Source organism: Centropristis striata, chromosome 13 (genome assembly GCF_030273125.1).
Source record: "Centropristis striata isolate RG_2023a ecotype Rhode Island chromosome 13, C.striata_1.0, whole genome shotgun sequence".
NCBI classification, from domain to species: Eukaryota; Metazoa; Chordata; class Actinopteri; order Perciformes; family Serranidae; genus Centropristis; species Centropristis striata.
Genome location: NC_081529.1, coordinates 15,792,479 through 15,815,254, shown reverse-complemented (window position 1 = coordinate 15,815,254; position 22,776 = coordinate 15,792,479). Strand labels below are relative to the sequence as shown.

General features: G+C 39.1%; 2 protein-coding genes across 2 annotated transcripts in view; both read left to right on the top strand.

Moving 5' to 3' along the window:
- The first annotated feature begins 5,020 nt into the window (after positions 1 to 5,020).
- gfap (glial fibrillary acidic protein) lies at positions 5,021 to 13,442 on the top strand. The gene is made up of 9 exons (XM_059348402.1): positions 5,021 to 5,556; positions 7,573 to 7,633; positions 7,713 to 7,808; positions 7,918 to 8,079; positions 8,174 to 8,299; positions 9,214 to 9,434; positions 9,528 to 9,571; positions 10,448 to 10,530; positions 10,754 to 13,442. Exons 1-9 carry the CDS (start codon positions 5,036 to 5,038, stop codon positions 10,793 to 10,795), a joined length of 1,356 nt encoding a protein of 451 aa, XP_059204385.1. The 5' UTR covers positions 5,021 to 5,035; the 3' UTR covers positions 10,796 to 13,442.
- Positions 13,443 to 21,949: 8,507 nt separating this feature from the next.
- Positions 21,950 to 22,776, top strand: part of kcnh6a (potassium voltage-gated channel, subfamily H (eag-related), member 6a) — a 41,843-nt gene continuing 41,016 nt past the window's right edge. The window contains exon 1 of the mRNA XM_059348830.1: positions 21,950 to 22,400. Within this exon, the coding sequence (XP_059204813.1) occupies positions 22,325 to 22,400 (76 nt within the window). The 5' untranslated portion in view covers positions 21,950 to 22,324. The remainder of the gene's footprint in view (positions 22,401 to 22,776) is intronic.

Genomic DNA, 22,776 nt, shown 5'->3' with positions numbered 1-22,776 from the left:
TTATTATGCTTCTCTTCTGATGACGGCTCGCCTTGTTAGCCACCTGTCAATCAAAGGTAACCATGCCCGAAATCATACAATTCCTTATCTTCTGTTTTCTCCTAAATGGGGCCCTTATTTACACTATCAACATCATATTGTCTTGAAGAAGTTTTTTACTAGCGATTGAGACCATAGTGTTGTCCTAAAAAAAATAATTTTGAGGTAATAAATCAAGTGAAAAGTTTTCTTATTTTGTATTGAAATGAATAGACCCAAATGCTTCTGCAGCTGTCGTCAGCGCCCCCTGTTGGAATTTTTCGCTAGAATGCAGCTTGAGGCACTTCCTGGTTTGCCTCACTGCTCAGACCTGGAGGTTGCCACCTGGTGGGAAAATATGTATTTTTTGAGTGAACTTTCCCTTTAAAGGACATACCTTCTTTTAATTTACAGCCTGTCTGGAGAATCGGGGCCTTGATGTAGTGATGAGGGTGGAGCTGAGACAGCCAGTTAGTCAGGATTCAATTTGGTATGTTGCCACGCAGAACCGTCAGTGAGGGTGAAGGATGGCGGCGGTGAGGTTCATGCTGGGGATTCTGGGTGTAAAATGTCAGAGACACAAAACAAGCGTTGAGTGTTTCGCAGTCAAACTTAGCTGGCAGCCATGTTTCCTTGGCCTGAGATCAGAATAAGTCCTGCAGCATCAATATTCAGCCCTTCACCCTTTTTTTCTTGTAAGTCCTGCAAATTAAATAGTCTCCTTCTGTTGGAGACATGAATCAGCTGTTTGACTTGGCCCTCCACTGACTCCAGCAGCAGGGAGGGAGAGGTCTGCACCACCCCACCCCTTCTCCTCTCGCTGTGGATGTTTAATCTTCGAGACATATTACCTCAGTGACCAGATCTGAGGCAACGGCTGAGATTGTCTAAAAAATCCAGAGAGCCCAAACAATTAGTGTCACCTTAATGATGCAACCCTGGCATTAATCCTTAGAGATGGAGCCTTTATTATCAACAAATCTCTGCCAGACTTACAGTGTGCCATCTCGTTTAACCTCTTTTAACAACAGAGAAATTGGAATTCAAGACACTGTGTTGTTGTTTTTCTTCCTCAACAGGATCAACAGTCGGAGGCCAGATAGTAGAGTCATACGGTGCTTTATTCACTGTCTGCCTCCCAGTACCACTGATTTCCACTCGCTGTGGTTTTATGACCCAGTAACAAGGAAGTCCTTTATGTCCCACTGCTGTTGTGGTTTTTACTACCTGTAACAGCACCACAGTTAATTACTACACCACTGTTTTTTATTCCTAACTACAAATAATGTTTGAATTAAACTTTAAGTTAATGCTAGAAGATTTTCAAATACACACTGTATTGTTTTTCCTGCTGTTTCCCACGACCAGCCAGCCATTGGTTTTAAAAAAAAAAAATAAAATAAAAATAGAACAATTCAAATAAATACATTAAATACAATCAATTTATTTTCATTTCTTATTTTATCAACTTATCTGCAACTTTTTTTATCACTTTTTCCTTGGAACCAAGGAGAAATATAAGATGTTATATTTATTATACTCATTTACTTTTTATATTTATGTTTTAACAACCTTTTTATACTTTAAAAGGCAGAGGCATGGACTCGAGTCACATATTTGATAACTTTAGACATGGAAAAAAATTTGCAACTCAACATGTGATTCTTTCCCTCAAGCCCAAATAAATAAAAGTATATTATTTAAAGTGCATCATAAAACTATTAATTTCCTGAGTTAACTTACATTACTACCACTATACATTCCCATCAAGTCAACACTAAATTCCCCAAATGAATTTTGTTTAAACGAATCTGACAGCATCAAATCAAGTTATAGGAGAAAACCATGAGCATGAATACAAATTTTAAAAATAAATTATGATTTTTATAAATGTGATATATTATTGTTATATATTACATATTATTTCTCCTGTCTTGTCTTGACTTGGGACTTGATTGGAACTTACTTGTGACTTCTTCCCATCTCTGTTTAAAACATTTCCAGACTATATGTGTTGTAAACAAGCTAGTCAATTAAGTAAAACAGTGTTTTTAAGAATATAATAATTGTTTTTGGCAGTGTTTTGCATCAAAGGACTGTCATGCCTTAACTCTTGTTGTCTTCAGGGATGAATACTTGGAGAGCAGGCAGTAAATCACAATCTCCACTTCTCCCGTCCTCTTCAAAAAGAAGTCAGAAAAAGATCAGCTGAAGTGCCTTGACGTAGCCGGTTGTCAAGGTAATGGGTGAAAATGGTTTTGTAACGCAGCCTCTGTTCGTCCTCCTGGGGTTCAGTTTAGGTCTCCTCCCTCCCGACACCCCACACCGTCCATCTGTCTTTGGACGTCTAATAACCAGAACAGAGTGAACACCCCAGAGTCCTGCAGTCTCACTGGAGCCTCGGCTGCAAACTCCCCCTGCATGTGCTGCTGCCGCCAATTAGATGTGCAGTTATGTGTGATGTTGTTTTGTCATGTTAAGCATGCTAAGCTAATTAAAATTAATTTGTAACTGCAAAAGCATGGACCAGTTCAAATCATTGGCTCTGGTGCTTTTGTGCAGACACTTTGGCGTAGACTCAGTTATTCGGTGCCAAGTGGCACATGCTGAACTTTGTGTAGAGAATTCTTTATGAGTCATGAAATAAGTTTGTAAAATGCATTATGTGCACAAAGTTACATTGTGTTACATAGTTTTTCATATCACAGAATGCATTTCATGCCACAAAATTAAGCAAATGCTAATGATATTAAACACCTTAATGATTTCATAGCACAAAATGCACATTAGAAATGCTCACCAGTGTGCCAAGAAAGTTTAGTTTTGTGATATTCTAATTGACACAATAAGCATATAAATTTTGTCTATCATGTTAAAATAATGCAATCTGTTTCGCAGCATAACAAACATTTTGTTCACACGATGCAGCATTTAATAAGTAAATTCATTAGGGAGACTAGGCGACTTACCTTAGCAATAGCAATGGCTGAATTTTGGGTCATAAAAAGCTTCTTTTGTTTTAACTTAACAACTTAACAAATCAGGTGCACTTCAAAGTGCTTAACAAAGCAAATGACAAAAAAGTAACATGATAATAAAGAGAAAATAGTATAAAGAAAAGTTTTAAAAAGTTAATAAAATAGAATAAAAAGACAAATAATACAATGTTTATTAAAACAAACATAGAATTAAACAAATTGCAATGGCTGACAGGGGAATGTTCATAAAACAAAATAAAAATAGTAAAACAGAGAATAAATCAACAAAAATGAAATACACGGTCACTCATGAAGTTGGAATAAAATCTTTTCTTACCTCTTTCCATGAAATGATTGTGACAATGTGATTAATTTTTGACAGATAAAGTGTATATCTTCCCAAAACTTTTGTAATCTATCTTTTCCAAAGTGGTTACTGATGATTTTTAAAGGGATTAAACAGAGGACTGTGTCTGAAAACAAAATTATTTCTCAATAGACTCAATAGGTGGATTTTGAATTTCCATTTATTTATTTTCTGTTAGTTATTTAGTTTTAATATTATTGTTGTTGTAATCAGTTACATTTTAGATTGTGTATTTTCTTTATTTTGACAGCTTATAGTCTTTACTATCTCTCAACAGGGTGCATGAAGAGAATTAGTGTTGAACACCTGACCAAATAATATAATAGTTTACAATTAGAAACATATTTAAATGATTAATAATGATGTAGGGCAGGGATGGGCAACTGGAGGCCCGGGGGCCGCATACGGCCCTCACCCTCACTTGAAGTGGCCCTCAGTACAACTACATACATTTGAGCATGAAAAAGTGCAGTGTAAAAATGCACAAAATTACTTCTTGCAATTAATGTTGGTCTGCTGTTCTTGCACTGAAAAATAAATAAATCACAGTAAGTAGTTATTTTTTATTTGTTTAAAACCTTTTGTATTCCTCTTTACTGTCATACATGCATTTGAGCATGAAATATGTTGAGTTACTGCACTGTAAACATATTTAAAATTGCAGTTTCATCGTATCTGGTTACGTGCATGGTCCTGTGGCCCTGTGGCAATGCTGATGAAAAATTGTGGACCCCTCCAGCATGTAAGTTGCCCGTCCCTCATGTAGGGGGAAAAAAAACTTTCGACTAATATAGTATGACATGACATCATTCTTTCGAAATGTCTGTTTATCGTCATCTATCCTGTCCAAAAAAATGTGAAGAACAAGAAGAAAAACAAATGAAACTCTGAAAATTTTGTCTTTAATCAAAGACTAAACTGATTCCATTATTCACATTAGAGTAAGCAGTTTTTTTGTGGATAATTGTAGACAGTTGTGTCCTTGTTATGTAATAAACTGTTGGTCCAAAGAGGAGAGAAAACAGCTCTGAGGTTTTTTCCTACAACCTGTTTGTCTCCTCAGTGAGATCCAAAGTGTAATTCCACTCAATACTGCAGGTTAATATGTTGAACACTGTGCAACACATGTAAACATTTAATATTTCACTCTTTCTCTCTAGTCTCTAATTTATCTGTTTCATCTGTCAATCTGCTGAGATCTCTTCAGCTCCACCTCTTTGTCCCATCAAACTTTCTGTGTTTGTGTGGTCAGGTTGAATCGGTGGCCAGACCCTGTCACACAAATTCCTTTTCATTCAGCTGGAACAGAAAGAAAGAGAGAAAGACAAAAAGGGGTGAAAGTAAGAGTGAGCAAGAGGGAGTGAGTCAGAGGCTGGGGGAGAAGGGAGGAGAGGGGGGACAGAGAGAGAGAGAGAGAGAGAGAGAGAGAGAGAGAGAGAGAGAGAAGCCAAGAGACATTTGTAGTTGAGTGGACGAGCACAGACAATCCCTGGCACACAGCTCTTTGAGTGTCATGTAAACCACCCATTCGCTCTCTCTTTTTGTCCCATTCACTGCCTGCCACCCTCCCTCCTCTCTGCCGCACCCTGTGGCCTCTTTGCTTTGGACTTGGGGGGTTCGCCTGCCTCTATAAAAGCTCTGTTTGTACCCCAAGTGAGCTTCAGTCCCCATCATGGAGAGTCAGAGAGTCCAGTCCTCATACAGGAAGCGTTTTGGGCCTCAGGGCTCGGGCAGCACAGGAGTCAGAATTGGGAGCCTTTCTTCTGGCCGCCTCTCCTGGCATGGCACCCCTCGCAACCTCACCCACTCCAGCCCCATGTCCCGGATCTCCTTGGGCTCATCCAACGCGGCCTTTCTCCTGGGGAGCCCCGTGGACCGGCTGGACTTCTCAGCTGACACCCTGATGAAGGCCCAGTACAAGGAGACGCGCACCAACGAGAAGATGGAGATGATGGGCCTGAACGACCGCTTTGCCAGCTACATAGAGAAGGTGCGCCTGCTGGAGCAACAGAACAAGGTGCTGGTGGCCGAGCTGAACCAGCTGAAGGGGAAGGAGCCCAGCCGCCTCGGGGACATCTACCAGGAGGAGCTGAGGGAGCTGCGCAGGCAGGTGGACGGGCTCACCACTGGGAAAGCTCGGCTGGAGATAGAGAAGGACAACCTGGCTGCAGATCTGGCCATGCTCAAGCAGAGGTAGGAGGGGGCAGGTGGGACTCCTGTTGGTGGGATGCACAATAGCATTAATCTGACTTATGCACACTACTTTTCCTTGCTTGCTTGAGCTTTTTGATAATGAAAATGCATTTGTTAAATTGGCACATGCTAAAAAAAGCAAAATATAAATGTAGAAAAGTCCTGTACAGCTTTGTGGACAATACAAATAGACATTTAAAGTATAAAAAGATGTTGGCATATGTCTTCATAAGGTTGCTTAAGTTGAAAATTGAAATCAAACAATAAGAAGACATCTAACAGGTGGAGGGGAGGAGCAGCAAACTCCTTCCTTCTGTATATCTGCTGTTTTACCTGGTAAATTACTCTTTCATCTTCTGAAAATTGCAAGAAAGTTTGTGTTTTCTTGTTTTGCTGACTTTTATATGCATCTTTTTGGTTTAAAGCCAGAGAATTACATCTTCTCAAAAGTATTTATCTCCATTTAGAGTTGCTTTTTATCAGCGTTTTATCAACTGAACTTTGTTTGAATGTTAATGCTGTACACTCGCTGCTTTCTGATACCAGGACAAGAAAAATAAATTCAGCTTCGCTAGATTTGAGGCACGTCCGTTGCATAGCTGAGAGGTTTTTTTTCTTCTTTTAATTACAAATGCATTTATATGCAGATGAGGTTCGTCTCTGGTTTGTTGGAATGCAGACCGCTGTGCTCTACCCGAGCTTTACTTCTGGATCCCTCTTTACAAACTTGATCCTGACTGAACCCCTCGCCGCCATTGAGCGAGTGTGGAGGAATGAGGCGAACACAATGGCAGCCCTCCACAAAGGAAGCAGACAGTCAGGCAGATGTTCTCTTGTCCACCGTTACTGCAAAACACTGATTCACGGCAGCCGCATATCCAACTTTTTTTTAACTTATATGTGGCATGAATCTATAATTTAATTTAGTGAGGAGAAAGAATTGAACATCTCTGAGGGTAGAAAGGTCTACCTCAGGCTCCTCTGATTACCACACAGCTGCCGGTCCTCTGAAAGAACTGGGGAAGAGTGATGGCCGTGGCCGAGGAGGTCAAAGGTCACTTTTGTGATTCTGCTGCTTTTCTTGAACCGTTCTATTCAGAAGCTGTACAGATGTTACCCCAAGTCTGGCCGTTTCTGTTACCATGCCTCAGATGGATTGCAGGGTGGTGTGTGTCTGCGTGTGAGGCGGTGTGCACGCAAACATGGATCCTTTGTGTGTGTGTGTGTTTGTGTGTGTGTGTGTGTGTGTGTGTGTGTGTGTGTGTGAGCTCCATCCCGTGGGAAAGGCCTCTGGCTGTGAGATTGGAGTGAATGTGTAATGATGCATAAGCTGCCCTTTCAGCTGAGCCCCCGTCGTCTCCTGAAGCACGAGGAGCAGCTCTGAAGCTCACATTAAAAATCGGAACGAAAATGCTTTAAATAGATTTTCAATTTTGGCTCCTATTATACAGGAGTCTCATCTGATTTGCAGAAAACTGTATGCATGTTCCTGTCTCACTGATGTGTCACAAAGAAGCAGGCAGAAAAAAAAATGTGGATACTATTTGGGAGCAAAACTGAAAATAGTTGAGTTGGGATTAATTCAGGGATTTTTTGTTATTCAAACACATCCCGAACAAAACATGTCTTATTAAAATGTACATTATGATATATATGTGAATGTACACATGTTTTCCTGTTGAATAAAACTGAAATTGTTGCCTATGACCTTACCCAAAACAAACATGAAAATAAATTGTGGCACTTATTTAAAAGATCTTGCAATCTCTTAAGTAAAAACTGAATTGTTGGGGAAACTTTTAAAAAAAAAAAAAAAGTTGAATATTATTTATGACAAAACAAACTAAAATGTCTAATAAATCTTCTTTCACTGAAGTGTAACAGACATTTGGAGTTGGACTGTAAATGAAAGTAGGAAAATAAGTTGTGCAGTTTTAAATCAGCATTGCACATGATACCTGCTGTATTAAGTACTTTCATTTGACACTTTTTACTTATTTTTTGTGACTCATTCAGGTTGCAAGATGAGATTGGCCTCCGACAGGATGCAGAGAACAATTTGAATGCCTACAGACAGGTAATTGTGCGGATATTTCTCTTAATTCTTGATCTACATCTTCAGTATGTCTGACCGTCTGCTCTCATTCTTTGCATAGGATGTGGATGAGGCGGCTCTCAATCGTGTCCAGTTAGAGAGGAAGATCGATGCCCTGCAGGATGAGATAAACTTCCTGAAGAAAACTCACGAGGAGGTAAGAATTAAAGTGAAAGAAATAAAAGTATTAAATCAACTTTAACTATAACTACCTCATTTTCACCACCTCTTTTGACCTTTATTCACTACCTTTCTCTCTCTCTCAGGAGCAGCGTGAGTTACAGGAGCAGATCTTGGCCCAGCAGGTGCACGTGGACCTGGATGTTTCCAAACCGGACCTGACTGCTGCTCTGAGGGACATCAGGGTCCAGTATGAAACCATGGCCTCCTCAAACATGCAGGAGACGGAGGAGTGGTACCGATCCAAGGTCAGAAGACTCAAAAGAAGTACTGAGAAATAGAGTCAAATGTCCTTGTGAGGAGTTACTCACAGGCTGTTGGATTGTTTGCTTTTGTGCACAGTTTGCTGATCTGACAGATGCAGCCAATCGAAACGCAGAAGCCCTGCGTCAGGCCAAACAGGAGGCTAATGACTACCGGCGCCAGATCCAAGTGGTGACCTGCGATCTGGAGTCTCTTCGTGGGACAGTAAGTTCACTAAACCACAGAAAACGCTGACATATTTCCTTTTGTAATTAATCTCTGGTCAGATGGGAATGATGCAGCTTCTTTGTGTTCTATAGGATTTCCATAGGAAACTTTACACTCAAATTAATGAAAATGTTTCCCTTTTATACATTATCTCCCAATTTTAAGGGACTTATGGACAAATGAAGGTAACATAAACTTGAAACCAATGTCATGGTTTGCAGTCAGTAACCCAAAGACATCATCACATTTTTCCTGATGAGGCTTGTGCTGCAGCCAACTTCAATTCTCGCTTGGTTTAGTGACTTTTTTCCTTCAGTTTGGTCTTCAGGAAGTAAGAAAATCAGCTATTTGCTCACAGAGAAGCTTTGGGTTGGACTTGAAGTCCTGATAAATCTTTTGTTTTTTATTTATACAGGTGCATCTCAATGAATTAGAATATCATAGAAAATGTATTTATGTCAGTAATTTAATTCAAAAAGCGGAAATAACACATTATATTGATTCATTACACACAGAATGAACCATTTCATGTGTTCATTTATTTAATTTCTTCTAATTATAATGATTATGGCTTACATTTAATGAAGACCTAAACATCAGTGACTCAAAAAATATATATATATTACAAAAGACCAATTTTAAAAAGTATGTTTAACATGGAAATGTTTGCCTCTGAAAAGTTTGTCCATCAATATGCACTCAATATGTTGGTTGGGGCTATTTGACTTGAACTACTGGAAATGGACTTTTCCATCATATTCTAATTCATTGAGATGCACCTGTAATAGCAGACGAAATAGTAGAAGAGGATGTTACGTTACAGAATTGCCCAACCTTGAAATGAAGCCTCAGTAAAAACATGCATCACATGTTTTGGTGTTCATCACTTTGTGCTGTGTTTTCTCTCCCAGAACGAGTCTCTGGAACGCCAGCTCCGGGAGATGGAAGACCGCTTCTCCATGGAGACCTCTGGTTATCAGGATACAGTGAGCCGCCTGGAGGAGGACATCCACGCTCTGAAGGAGGAGATGGCGAGACACCTGCAGGAGTACCAGGACCTACTCAACGTCAAGCTCGCCCTGGACATCGAGATCGCCACCTACAGGAAACTGCTGGAGGGAGAGGAGAGCAGGTGAGCTGGAGCTGACCAGGTTGGAAGCAAAACAACCAACAAACAAATCACAATAATAATTATTCTTCCTTATTCTTCTTCTTCTTCCTCCAGGATCACCATCCCAGTTCAGAGCTTTTCCAACCTGCAGTTTAGAGGTCAGTATCATGAGTCTCTCCATATTTGCTTCCTTTTATTGATTGATTTATATATTTTTGCACATACTATATATAAAAATGCTCAAAAAAATTAGGGTTAGGGTAAACTTAGATATTTTAGCCACTTGAAGAAAGATCATGGGGTCACTAAAATCATTAGTAATCACTGTTTGGGAAGCATGAATATCCATAGCAAATTTGGGTCCACTGGCTACCATTGCTTCATGTAATTCATGTCGACATATACTATATAGGCTCTGTTTTTATTTAGGTTTTACACAGCGTCCAAGCTCTTGGAATCAGGGTTGTAGGTCAAAATTGATTGAGGGAGAATCTAGTCATTGTTTTTTTAGTAAAATCCTGCATATTATACCTTTAACAGCTCCACCAAATCATGATTTTTCCCTCTTAATGAAACAAGATTTCACTTCAACAAAAATGTTATAATATGTCACAATAAAATCAAAGCTTGGAACAAAAAACTGGAAAGAGATTTGTGAATCAGAACTTTTTTTTCTATGTTCCCCCATTAATCACCACGTCTCAACTGTATCTGTACATAAATCTCTATAGCTTCAGCAGCTACAACAGTAAAATGCTGTTTGACACACTGATACTTCAATATTAATAAGCTCCTGATGTCATTTATAATAATATCAGTCAGAGGGACCAAACCAGTAAGTTAGCTTGAATACTTTAATCACATGTTGATTACTTACATTATTTTACTTAAGCAGGATTTTTAATGCAGGACTTTTACTTGTAATGTATTTTTGCATTGCTATAGTGGTCATTTGAAGACTATATATATAAATATATAATTTCTTTCACTGCATTTAAATGTTGTCTCTCTTTCTCCCTCTATTCCTCTTTCAGAAACCAACCTGGACACTAAAACCCCAGAGGCCCATGTGAAGAGGAGCATCCTGGTTCGGACTGTGGAGACCAGAGATGGAGAGGTGCGCACTTTTTCCAAAACAACACACCTCAACTCACACACACTCACTGCAGCGGGCCAATCTGCACATTGCACCTCTCAGCCATTCCCTCTGGAGGGCAATGTTGAACCCTTCTGCACGTTTTCACACTTACTCACTGTAGCTCAGCACACCTGATGCCAGCAAAAACTCACCAGGGATTTGTTATTTTTCTATTTTTAAATGTGGTGTCTTTTCTTTACAGATCATTAAGGAATCAACAACTGAACACAAAGATCTTCCTTAAAGGTCCAGGCCTTGGTCACGATCTGAAGATTATTACATTTTGTTTTCCAAACCCCAAAACTGTCCCATCAGAGTCATCCTATCATTTCATTTATCTCTCCTTTTATCATCACCTGCAGGCTAATCCGTTTGAAAGACTCCTAGACTCCCTCATTAGAATTTCTGCCAAAAACATCTTTTTGTACAGCTGTGAGTAGGATGTTGGCCAGCATCCCGTTCCGGTAAAAACTACTGGAAATCACTCATAACCTGTTTTAATTTTATCTCCAGACTCTCTTAACAAACCAGATTTGTAGCATTGTTTCAGATTAGCTGCCATAGAAGAGGCCTTGAAACGTAGAAATTTTGTTCAGCTAATATATAGCATGGTGGAGGTTGACGTGTGGTTATGTGTATGTGAAATGTGGCATGGGAAGTATGAGTGAGAGTTTTGCAGACATCAGAATCGGATTGAGGCAGGAAATGAGAGGTATGTTAGATCAGCTTTCTGCAGGTGAATTTGGACTGATTTTTTTTTTTTTACCCTTTGCCTGGTGCTATTTTGCATTTTATTCCTTTGTTTTAGCAGCAGCCTCCACTGCTTATATGTTGCTGCTTGTATTACCTGCACAGGTGTTTTTAATTGGTCTAATTCTGGCTGATTAGACATTTTGTTCAGATTGGAGCTGACTGAGGCCACGTTTATACATAGCAGGGTATTTAGAGAAACAAATATTTCCCCCCCTCCGTTTTCAAAAAAGTTGTCATTTATATCAACCCGCATAAATACGCCATCGAGCACCATTATAAGTATGCCAAACCTATGGGCGGCAGTGTAGGGAGAAGGATAAAGCCATGCAAGCCAATCAGAATCCTCAGAATCAACAACGAATAACACAAGCGACTTCCTGTTCCTTTCAAAACAACTAGATAGAAGGAGCGTGAGAACCTAAAACCCTGTTTCTCCCAGTTGACATGGCAACACATATCCGGAGTTTTTCCAACTTCTCCACTTTGCCCGGAGTTTTTAGAAATAATCGTTTTCCGTGATAAAAATGGGGTTTTCGTGTAAATGAGAGGCCAAACCACATGGAAATATCTGCGTTTTCCCTTCGTGTAAACGGGGCCTGAGTGGAGCAATGCTGTCAGTTTGCACGGATCGTCACATCCAATCTAGTGTGTATTGAAGTTACTTTTCCACAAATCTCAACCTCACTGAGTGGCCAAGCAACTTGCTATGGCTGTTTTTGATGGGTAAAACTGCAGAACCAGGAGATGCAACAAGAAATATTTTGTGCAACATACTGGACAGTCTGTAATCTGTAGACACGGTGTGAGTGTATAGACATGGGGATCAGGGAGGTAGAAAAGAGTCGAGCACAATGTGTCACATCAGACAAACTGATATAGCTGGCAGCAACAAGATTAAATCACTGCAGAGTCCAAAATGGATCAAAGGTATGTTTGATTTATGAGTTTTGGCATTCAGATTCCAATTATCTTCATATTACAGCACCACTCAGCAAAAAAAAAAAAACCTTGATGAATTCTGTTTATTTGTACAGTAATTTGCATAAAAGCCCATTTTAGCTGTGTGCTTTTCCATACGACTGCACCCGCAACAGCAGATGCTGAGTGTTTGTATGCTTTCAACTCAGAGGGCAGTGACCATGGCAACCTTTACAGTGACGTAACATATTATGTATTTCGTTTATGAAAAGTTTTCCCATCAACAGGTACAACATTACTAACACAAGTCTGTATAAAAACCCACACATTCCTGGGGGGAGGTCTAACGAGCCAAAATAAACAAGAATAACTGTGTGTGTTTTAAACTTTCCTCCATCACTTCTGCTCTTCTGCATCCTCCATTCATCCCACACTCAGCTTCTGGTGCCCTCTGTCTCTTGAACACAACCTGATAAGACGTCTTTTGACACCAGGACGCGTCAGGGCATGCATGAGGAGGTGTTTGGAAGCCGAGTGTCCTCCAGCCTCCAGTTAATCCACTAAACTCCAAATCCACTAGCCAGTTTCTGTAGTGTTTGACTGATAGCAGAGAGAGAGAGAGAGAAAGAGGCAGACAGGGCTGTGGAGATAACCTCCAGTAAATCCCACAGCACCAGAAGTCCTTATTTTTCTATTTTGAAAGGGAGGATGCTGGGGTGAAAAGGAAAAGCATGCTAGGATTAAAGATGGATAGATAGATGGATGGATGGATGGATGTCACAACTCAAACATTGTAATCCAGGCCTCCTGCATTGTTAGGAGTCCTGCTGACTGGAGCCATGCTGACAGGCCCTGCCACTAATGAGAGTGGTGCTACGCCGAAGCTGGCTGTCGCTGTGCTCATCACCAAGGACAAGCTGTGAATTTGTGTTCCCATGTGCCTCCCACCTTCCCCCCTCCACAACTTCCACTCCTGTCACTCAAACCCCTTCTCCTGGTTCTCCCAATAACATACAGCCCTCTCTTCCATTTACTTTGGGGTTTTTCTGAATGTCGATCTTATTTAGAATCTCTGAGTCTCGTAGCGAAGACGCAGGTGAATCGTGCTTTGTTGCGGGGGAAAAACCTCTGCAGATGTGAATATAACATTAGTTTTGACCAACGCTACACACTGTGACGTCATGTTAACTTAACAACAATAAAACCTTTGGCTTGTTAGAGTTGATGCCTCTTGTTTTGTTTTAACAAGCTTTCTGTTCATTTTTCATGATAGTTCATTGTGTTTGTAGTCATGTTTCTTTGCTTCTGATTCAATTCTGAGAAATACAAAACTGTTAAAGTTTGTAATCTCCTGCCAAAAAAAGCTTGATTCCAGTCCAATCCAAATTTATTTATAAAGCACATTTAAAAACAACAACAACAACAACAACAACAACAACAGTTCACCAAAGTGCTGTACAATAAAAAATAACAATAATTAATAATTTAAGACAAAAGGACAATAAAATATGTTTGGAGGCTACAATTGCACAGGTGCAATCTCTCATTCAACCATTGTCTTTTGAGAACCAGAAGCAACTAATCAGATGGATAGATACTTTATTTATCCCGAGGGAAATTCAAGATCAGCCGATCTGAGTGACCCTGATGGCCCATAAAAAAAAGTCAAATAGATAGTTTGGAGCAAGCCCATTTATTGATTTGTAAGCAAACAATAAAATCTTAAAATCAATCCTAAAAGTACAGGGAGCCAGTGAAGGGACCCTGTGGGGGTTCCTGTAAAAAGATGAGCTGCAGCATTTGTACAAACTGCAAGCATGAGAGCGACATGGAGGGCATTACAGTCATCAGGTCAGGTCAGGTCAGGACGAAAGCATCTGTAACCTTTTCAAAATGATTGTATGATTTTAAAAAAGGGTTCACCTTCGATAAGAGGCTCTACTTGAAAAGAGATTTTATCATTGGGCTTATCTGTTTGAATCACATCAAGGTTTCATATGGTTCCAGGGAACACAGGTCCATATGAGGAGCATAACAAGCACCACTGGATCCAGGTTTGATGTCATTAAGACAGTAAATGTGGGTGTCATCTGCATAACAGTGAAACAAAAAGCCCTATTTTCTGAGAATGGCCCCTCAGGACACCACTTAAAGGGAAAAGAGAAAGGCCCAATAATGGTACCCTGTGGGACTCTGGGGTTCAATCACATTGACATCTGGAAAGGCAAAAGGAGGCAAAGATCTCCTCTGAGCACCGATAAGAAAGAAAAAAATTACCAGGCAAAAGACACTGGAAGCTTGGCATTAACAAATTTGCAGATTTGAATAAGAACAGGTTCCTGTTTGACTGTTAGGGGGGAGAATGATACCTATAACAAGCTGGAATTAACAGGCAACGTGGTGCTTTAACAAAGCACATTATGATGTTACTGTTGGAACTGGATCAGCTGAAGGTACTATAGACTGACAAATGACCGTTTAAACCTATTAGATCTAACCACTGAAGGACTGCAAAGAAAAAATGGCTTCCCAAAATATTTAGTGCCCAGTTGCATTGTTGTGGTTCAATGGACAGAAAACAAATTCAAAGTTAGAACAGTATCCTCTTCGGTCATGCAACACTTTTGAAACAACAAAGTGTGCAGTATATCAGCTTTCCTCTCACTGAAAATAGTATTATATATGCAGACAGTTAACTTTAGGCTACCGGAAGAATGACAGCATCTTATTCATCATAACTGAATGTTTTGCCCGTCGGCCATAATGTTGAGCAGATATGCTCCCTTCCTGTAATATCACGGCTGATTATGAGTTACTGTCTATCCAGACAGAGAGATAAACGTAGACAATAATAGTGTTGTCTGAGATGCAGATTAGCACCTGCACTGCACTGTCAAACAAGTTTACAAAAAGTCTGTTCCCATATTTTAACTTCACCAGCTCTTAGTTAGATATTTAAAGGGATAGTAATCAAGGTGTTTATTTGTCACGTCTGCATATTTGAGAGATACATGAAGCCTCAAACCAACTTCAGATAAACTTTGCAATATATTTTGTTAGAAACAATAGAAGCGTTTCCATTAGGTACTTTTTCCTCTTGTGAGCCGCTATGGCTGTGGCTTGGAAGAGAGGATCCGCCCAAGATCAGCCCAACTTCACCAGTTAGTGGCTCAGGTAGCGGCTCAGAAAGTACCTGCCTCAGGCTTTTTCTGAAGTGGGATATGACGTGAGTAGAACTTGACGTAAACCACAACATAACAGCACCATTTTAAAAAGAAATAAGCAGAGCAGACTGAGACGAGAGAATCAAGAACAAGGGACCAAAGAAGAGAAGATGATGGACAAAGGAAAAAGAATGTCTAGACTGGACTTGTTGTGTCGTCTGTTGTCAGCGTCGCGTCACTGACATCACGGTCAAAATTGTCACTGAATAATCACGTAAGTGTCGCAGAACTCTTCACGTCACATTTGAACTCTGTGGTTAGCCGCCACAAAAGTACCTGTGTGGGAACAGAGGGGAACTAACTAGTGGGTGGAGCCAAAACACTCAGCCGCTTTCAAAAAAGTACTCAGTGGAAACATGCCTAATGACTCACATCTCTTTCAGTGGAAGGGTTTTCAGTGCTGCTTACTGTTTCTCAGCAGTGCTTGCAGCAAGCAAAATATGTTAAAATATGAGAAAGTATGTACTGTTTAAAGGGAAAGTTCATATTTGTTTGAGGGACTTATCCAAACTCAGTGTATTGCCTACAGTAGATGGCATTCAGAGGTCGGTTCATGAGAGGAGCCTGCTTGTTGACATCAGAAACCTTCTCAATAGGTCAAAAATACTTATATATAAATGCAAATAACTTGATCACAGTTTGCCAAGCTAAAGATCAGGATATCTAAGTTTTCCACCAGCACATAAATGTGGCATTAGTCAATACATCATTTCAATAAATTGTTTGTTTTTTGTCAAAATACTCATGAAGAACTTGTTTTTGTCCTGAGCATTAGTATATCTGAGGGATTCTTTGGGATGATGTGTGTGATGTGTGTATTGAGGTGTGACTCAGTAACTGAGTGTGTGTAAGGTACAGTATGTATCTGTTTTGCCTGACTCTTATCAGAAGAATTGAGGGTCTCAGGTCTGCACAGAAGTCGACCCTGAGCTGAAGGAATTCCAGCCAGATAAAACTCTCAGGCGGTCGGGGCTCTGGCTCGGAAGCACTTTCCCATCTGGTGTTGTTCCACGGGGTCAGGACTGGGTGAAGATGGGCATTTTTGAGCTCATTATGTTTCCATAGCTGTCATGCAAGCTATAGAAAACATGAATACACACGGTCAACCAGTCTCATCAGAAAATGCCAATGTGTTGATATTCACAAGAAAGACTACCAAGAAGTGTGCAGGCATGATGCAAAATTCTTTTAATTGTGACAGTAATTATTTCCTCTCATCAAAGCATTCCCTAATGAATTCTGGGGATGCTTTTCATCAGTGCCTCAAATAGCTTCAACATACTGGAGAGCACATACCACCACCAAGGCAGAACAGTTTATTTTTTTAATAATGTTGTAATGTTTATTCTGCATCACATAACAATACACTATAGCTGAAACATTTAGTCGATAAGTTGATTTTTTCATCAAAATGCCACACATTCTATAGGCTTTCAGTTATTCGGATTTGACGCTTTTGTTTATCTAATGTGAGACTAAATGTATTTGGGTTTCTGGTGGCTGGTTGAATAAAAACCTCTGAAGATGTCACCTGATACAAAAGAAAATTGTGACAGGCTTTTTTTTTGTTCATTTTATCAGTGTTGGGACGATTACTTTTCAAATGAAATAGGTTACAGATTACTAGTAACGCAATAAAAATGTAAAAAGTAATGTTGCTATTTTATCTGCTCCATCAAAGTGATCTACATTTATTTATCTTATTACATTTGATAACCATCTGACATCAATTTGGACCGTCATTATTATTATTTTAGATAACAACCAAAATGGCAATTCATTCAGATGTAACCCCTTTATAATCACCAACATTTTGATAGGTAATTGTAATTTAATTTAATTATTAAAATGAAAATGATTATTATAAATTATAAAATGATTACTTTCCAGCACTTTATGGAGAATATCACCACCTCACTTGTAGCTAGCGTGTTACCGGAGGATTCCACTAGAGGGTGCATCAGAGAAGTCGGACCATGAAGAAACACCGGATTTGCAGGATGTAAATAACATGGCAAATCATATGGCATCATTCCCAGGAGGTAACTAGATTTTTAATTCTGACATCACAGCAGAAAATGTGACATCAGGGCCTTCGTACCTGATGTAAATCAAGTGAATATGGTGAGTATTTCTCCTACACTGTCCCTACCGTCCATATGTGTATTGCATCTTGGTTAATTTCTGGCGATGGGCACAACCAACGCGCCAAACAGACGCAAATTACGCAAGACCGTCATGCACACACTAACGCAAACTTAACACAAAGAACATCTAAATTAGATATATGAAGATGAGTCAGGTGCTTCTGGAAAACAGGGGGAAACTACATAAACAAAAGCACTTCAGGCAAAATACAAGAAAAAAATATTAAACAAAGAAATGATAAAAACGTTTTATTATTATTTTTTTTTTTTTAACATAGTAGCCTAATGACCTAGTAATCAAAACAAGTTGTCATTTTTTAAAATGATTTAGCCACTATAATAAAGGATTTTTAGACATTTTTGCATTATAAAATCTTATTGATCAAACCATTGGTCAATTAATTGGAAAAACAAGATGAATCAATAATAAAACAGCCCTAAACATAATTTAGTTTCATTCAAATTAAAGTGAGTTAAGTAGTTAATGAAAATGTTTAAAGGTCCTATCTTACAAGCATTTTTAAATATTCCTAGCTCACCATTTAGGCAAGAATCCAAAGCAAAAATGAGACAGAAAACAACATCTGTAATGGAAAATTTCCAATTTTGCCCAATGTTACATTCATTGCCATTAGTAAAAACACTTTGTAACCTGTTGTTTTTAAAAGGTGTTTTAGAAATAAAGTTGTTATTATTATTATTATTATTATTATTATTATTGTTATTACACAGGTAGGGGTGAAGTCTTACGCAGATTAAAACATTTGTCTTTCCAGTTGTTCAGTTTTTTAAAAATATGAGAATATAATAATCAGTGGGATGCTGCTGCAGGTCAAGCAAACTCACACGTCTCATCCAGTGTCGCAGCCAGCCCTCTTTGTCTCTCGCTGCCCTCTTCAGTGCACATTCCTGTCTTACTTGGCTCTCACACCACGGGGTCATGGGAAGGCATGTGTGCTCCTCGGTTAATTTTAGCGCTCGTTTCATCAAGGCCATCGAGACAAAACACAGAGCAACCACCTCAGCCCGCCTGCCTGCTCCCCTCTCATCTCCAAACACCTTCTACAGACTGAACCACTGTGTCAGAGAACACGTGCTCATACCAACTGCTTTTCTTTGTACAAAGTGGAGCGATGACTTCTTCGATGTATAGGTCACCAACGTGCCAGCTTGTTGGGGGATGAATGGTCACTTAATGGTGCTCATTAGTGACTTAAGCAACAATAAAGCTCAGCAACACGCCAATTGCTTAAGTCATGTGAATGTTTTTACTTTGCATTTTTTCTCAGCGAGTGCCCAGAAAGTCGAGTGATGTGTTGCAAAAAGTGAGAAAGTCTGCGTATGAGGAGGTTAGGCTGGATGAATGGGTCAAACAAATATATGATTTTCAAGCCGGAGACTAGTGTTAGTGTCCCATGTGAAATCAAAAGATAATGCTCACTTATTTATGTGAACAACATAACTTTATTAACCTGACAAGCATTCTTATTTTAACTCAAACCATGATCTTTTCCAAACAAATCAAATTATTTTGACCCAGGAAACTGCTGTTCATTGCCCATGTGAAACCAAATAGTCAACGATCAGCTATTTACATTAAATACTTAACTTTTATGCCAATAACTTGAGTAAACTTTTTTTAAAACTTTATTTAACTTGGTTAGTTTCCTTCAACTAAACCAAGTCATTTTTCATTGAATTAAAATTATTAACTTGTTGAAAGCTGCAACCATATGTCTGCATGTGGCGAGTTGGGAATGACAATGGGCCGTTAAATTACACATAAAAAATCTTCAATCAAAGACAAAACACACAAAATGCCTTTTGACATGTGAGCCTGTCTATAGTACAAAAAATGATGCGCTATTTATAATATAAATATATATAATATATTGCCTGATTTCTTTTGCAGCGTGATTTTTATGATAACCTACAAAATATGACACATTAAGTGCTGTTTTAAACATGTTAACAATGACAGTTAAGATTAGGTACGAAAAACCACTTGGTTAAGATAAGGGAAAAAAAGAACCTGGTTCGGCTTTAAAAACACTGTTTCTGGACAAAACTACCAACCACCTGTATCAAAGAGTGCGTAGCTTTCATTCTGAAAGATGGCGTACTCCCAAAACAAAATTAGCCTTTGTACTAAAACTCACCTCCACATGTATCAAACTGTGCTTACGCCAGGTTCTGATCACCTTTCCGTGATACATCCCAACCAGTGTGGAATCGAGCGCACATGCACGAGCCACCAGCCACACCCCGGCTCCTCCCGGAAATGAAAACGCAGATGACATGCAAATGACTATAAATCGCCTGCTGATTATCAAAAAAAAGGCAAATCAACGTGCTGCCACTGCGCGCGAGGTGGGTGTGGTGATCTCCAAGTGGAAGCAGGAAAAATTAGCTTTTTTTGCCTCAGCTCTGGGATCAGCAACAATGTGTCACTGTGGCTGTTAACTCAGCCAGATCAGAGACCTGCACCATGACAGAAGGGTCAAAGTTACATTGCCTGCATGAGCTCACCTTTAGCTCAGATATATCCACTTTAATATGCGTAATTAAGGATTTTAGATCAATGCAGGTGTTACGTCAGTGTTGCCAGTGGTGTTGGAGACATGCTGAGAAAAACGAAGTATGATTGACTGGCCTGTAAATACAACACAGCAGCAAACATCACTCAGCCCAGCTGGTCAATGAAACTCTTCTGTGGCAGCGTTTAACAACAATGTGGAGTCTAACAATGTGCAGTGTGTGTGTGTGTGTGTGTGTGTGTGTGTGTGTGTATGTGTGAACCTTGAAGTAGGTATACAATTGTCTCTGTAGCTTGTGTCTGCTAAATGTCTCCTATTTAGGTTCAAGGGGATGATTTTAGTCCTTTAAAGTCAAAACTCAAGTATAGATGAAAACAAGTCACTTATGTTGAATTGCCAATCGAAATAACAGAGAAAGAAGCAGTTTCAACGTACAACAATCTTTTCTGTAAAGGGGACAGGACACCAGATACACACACATTCTCACAAGACCATACGATGCAAGCGTGCCATTTTAAAGCTTATCATGACTATAGATTGATATAATACTCCAGAAGTGTGATGGCGGTCACAGACGGAGAGAGGATGCCGCTATTTTGAGCTCAGAGACTTGTGATGTGGAGTGAAGCAGAGTAGACTGATGAGGGTCTGCACTTTGTCAGTGTCAGACCACTGTCAAGTCTTCCACAATGGAGGAAACATCACTTCAGGACATGGATTTCAAAATAAAACATCCCTTCATTGGGAAATGAATTCCCAATCCTCTGCTGGAGTTTGACTTGTCCTCCATGTTTTAGATCTCTCTGCTCCAACACAGCTGATTACATGATCAACTTGCCACTGATTTCTTTTATTTTTTTATAATCCTTTAATTTATTATAATCTACAACTCTAAATTCTAAATAAATAAATAAAATTATAACCTAAATAAATATAAATACATTATTATTATTATTATTATTATTATTAATAATAATAATAATAATAATAATAATAATAATTATTATTATTATTATAATTATAATAATAATTATAATAATAACAACAACAACAATAATAAATCTGATCTCTACCACAGATGCTCCAAACAATGGGACTGATTTCGTTTTGTTATTTATTTTTCTTTTTAAAATTAATATTATTCAGGGGAGTTATCCAGTGTATGTTGTGTGTTATTATTATTTTTGAAAAATGTAATTGTTATAAGCTTCTCTGAGTTTTGGGAGAAACTATAATAATCTATTTTCTTTAAATATTTTTGTATATTAATTAGAAAAAAACAGATCTCCACTCCACACCACTATTACCAAGTGTGTCTATCATTATTATTATTATTATTATTATTATTATTATTATTATTAGGCCTACTATTAATACAAAAAATATTTTGGGGCACTGACACAACAAAAAATGTATTTTGGACTAGGCTACCCAAGTTAGGGAATGGCTTAATAAATATTCACTCATAAAGCTTGTACTAGCTGCCTTAAAGAGATCTTGAAACAAACTTTAATTTAATTTGTGCACAATCCTACAGGCTTATATTCAGAGAAAAATAATAAAGGACATTCTTTGGCTCTATTTTGAAAGTCCATGAGAATTAACTTCCGTCTTGGACCCGGTTAACTGAGAGTGACTTGTCGCTGCTGATAGCCGCTCCTGTCGAGCCCGGGGGTTGGTGGGAGAGGAGTGCATCCAGGGGAATCTGGCTGATAGGAGCTTCTTCTCCGCCGTCCTTATCGTGCAATGTCCAGAGTTGAGGGAGAAAGCTGCGATTATAATAACAAACTGAGATATCCTGCAGCTTCTGCTCCAAACTTCTTCTCCTAAAACAGGTTCTCATCTCCGCCCGGAGGGAGCCAAATTTTGGGGAACCGGTTTCTGCACTGTTTGTTTTTCTTTTTAGGCGTTAAAAGATGTTGCATTTTGCTTTTGCAGTCTCCTAATCTACTTTCCCCCCCTACAATATCAGCAACATCCTGCATCTGCCATCGCCCTGGAAACCACCAGACCTCTCCATCATTGCCCTGCGCTTCATCTCAGCAGGCAGCCTCCGACAGGATTCAAACCAAGTGGAAGCAATTTGTTTTCTTCACGAGTGGCGCTTCAAAATTATTATTTTTATTTTTTATTCCTTCAAAACAAAAACTCGTAAGGTTCATGTGTCGGAGAAGTCTTTTCTCCCAGCACCAAAATGCCTGTGAGACGCGGTCATGTTGCGCTCCAGAACACCTACCTGGACACCATCATCAGGAAATTCGACGAGCAAAGTAAGTGCACATTAAATAAAATTAAGTTACGGACATTAGATGGTGTCCAAGTGCAGTTTACACCAGGATAGCAATGAAAAAGTTGCCACAAATTGCAACAAAACATGCATATTTTATTACTTTTAAACAGCCAAGCTTAGCATATTTTGAAAGAAAGGGAAAAAGAAAAAGAAACAGAGTTTTCCCTCTATTAGTAAAGAAGGTGATGATGTTTTCAGTCCCTGAAGAAGAAAATAAGGATTTCTGACAGCTTATGGTTGTCATCAGTATGAGCAGTATATAGCATTATTGTGAATGAAAATAGGCTGGCTGTACTTTTAAATTATGCACAATGTGGATAAAACCTTGTTAGTAGTTTTAGTTACAAAAAAATAGG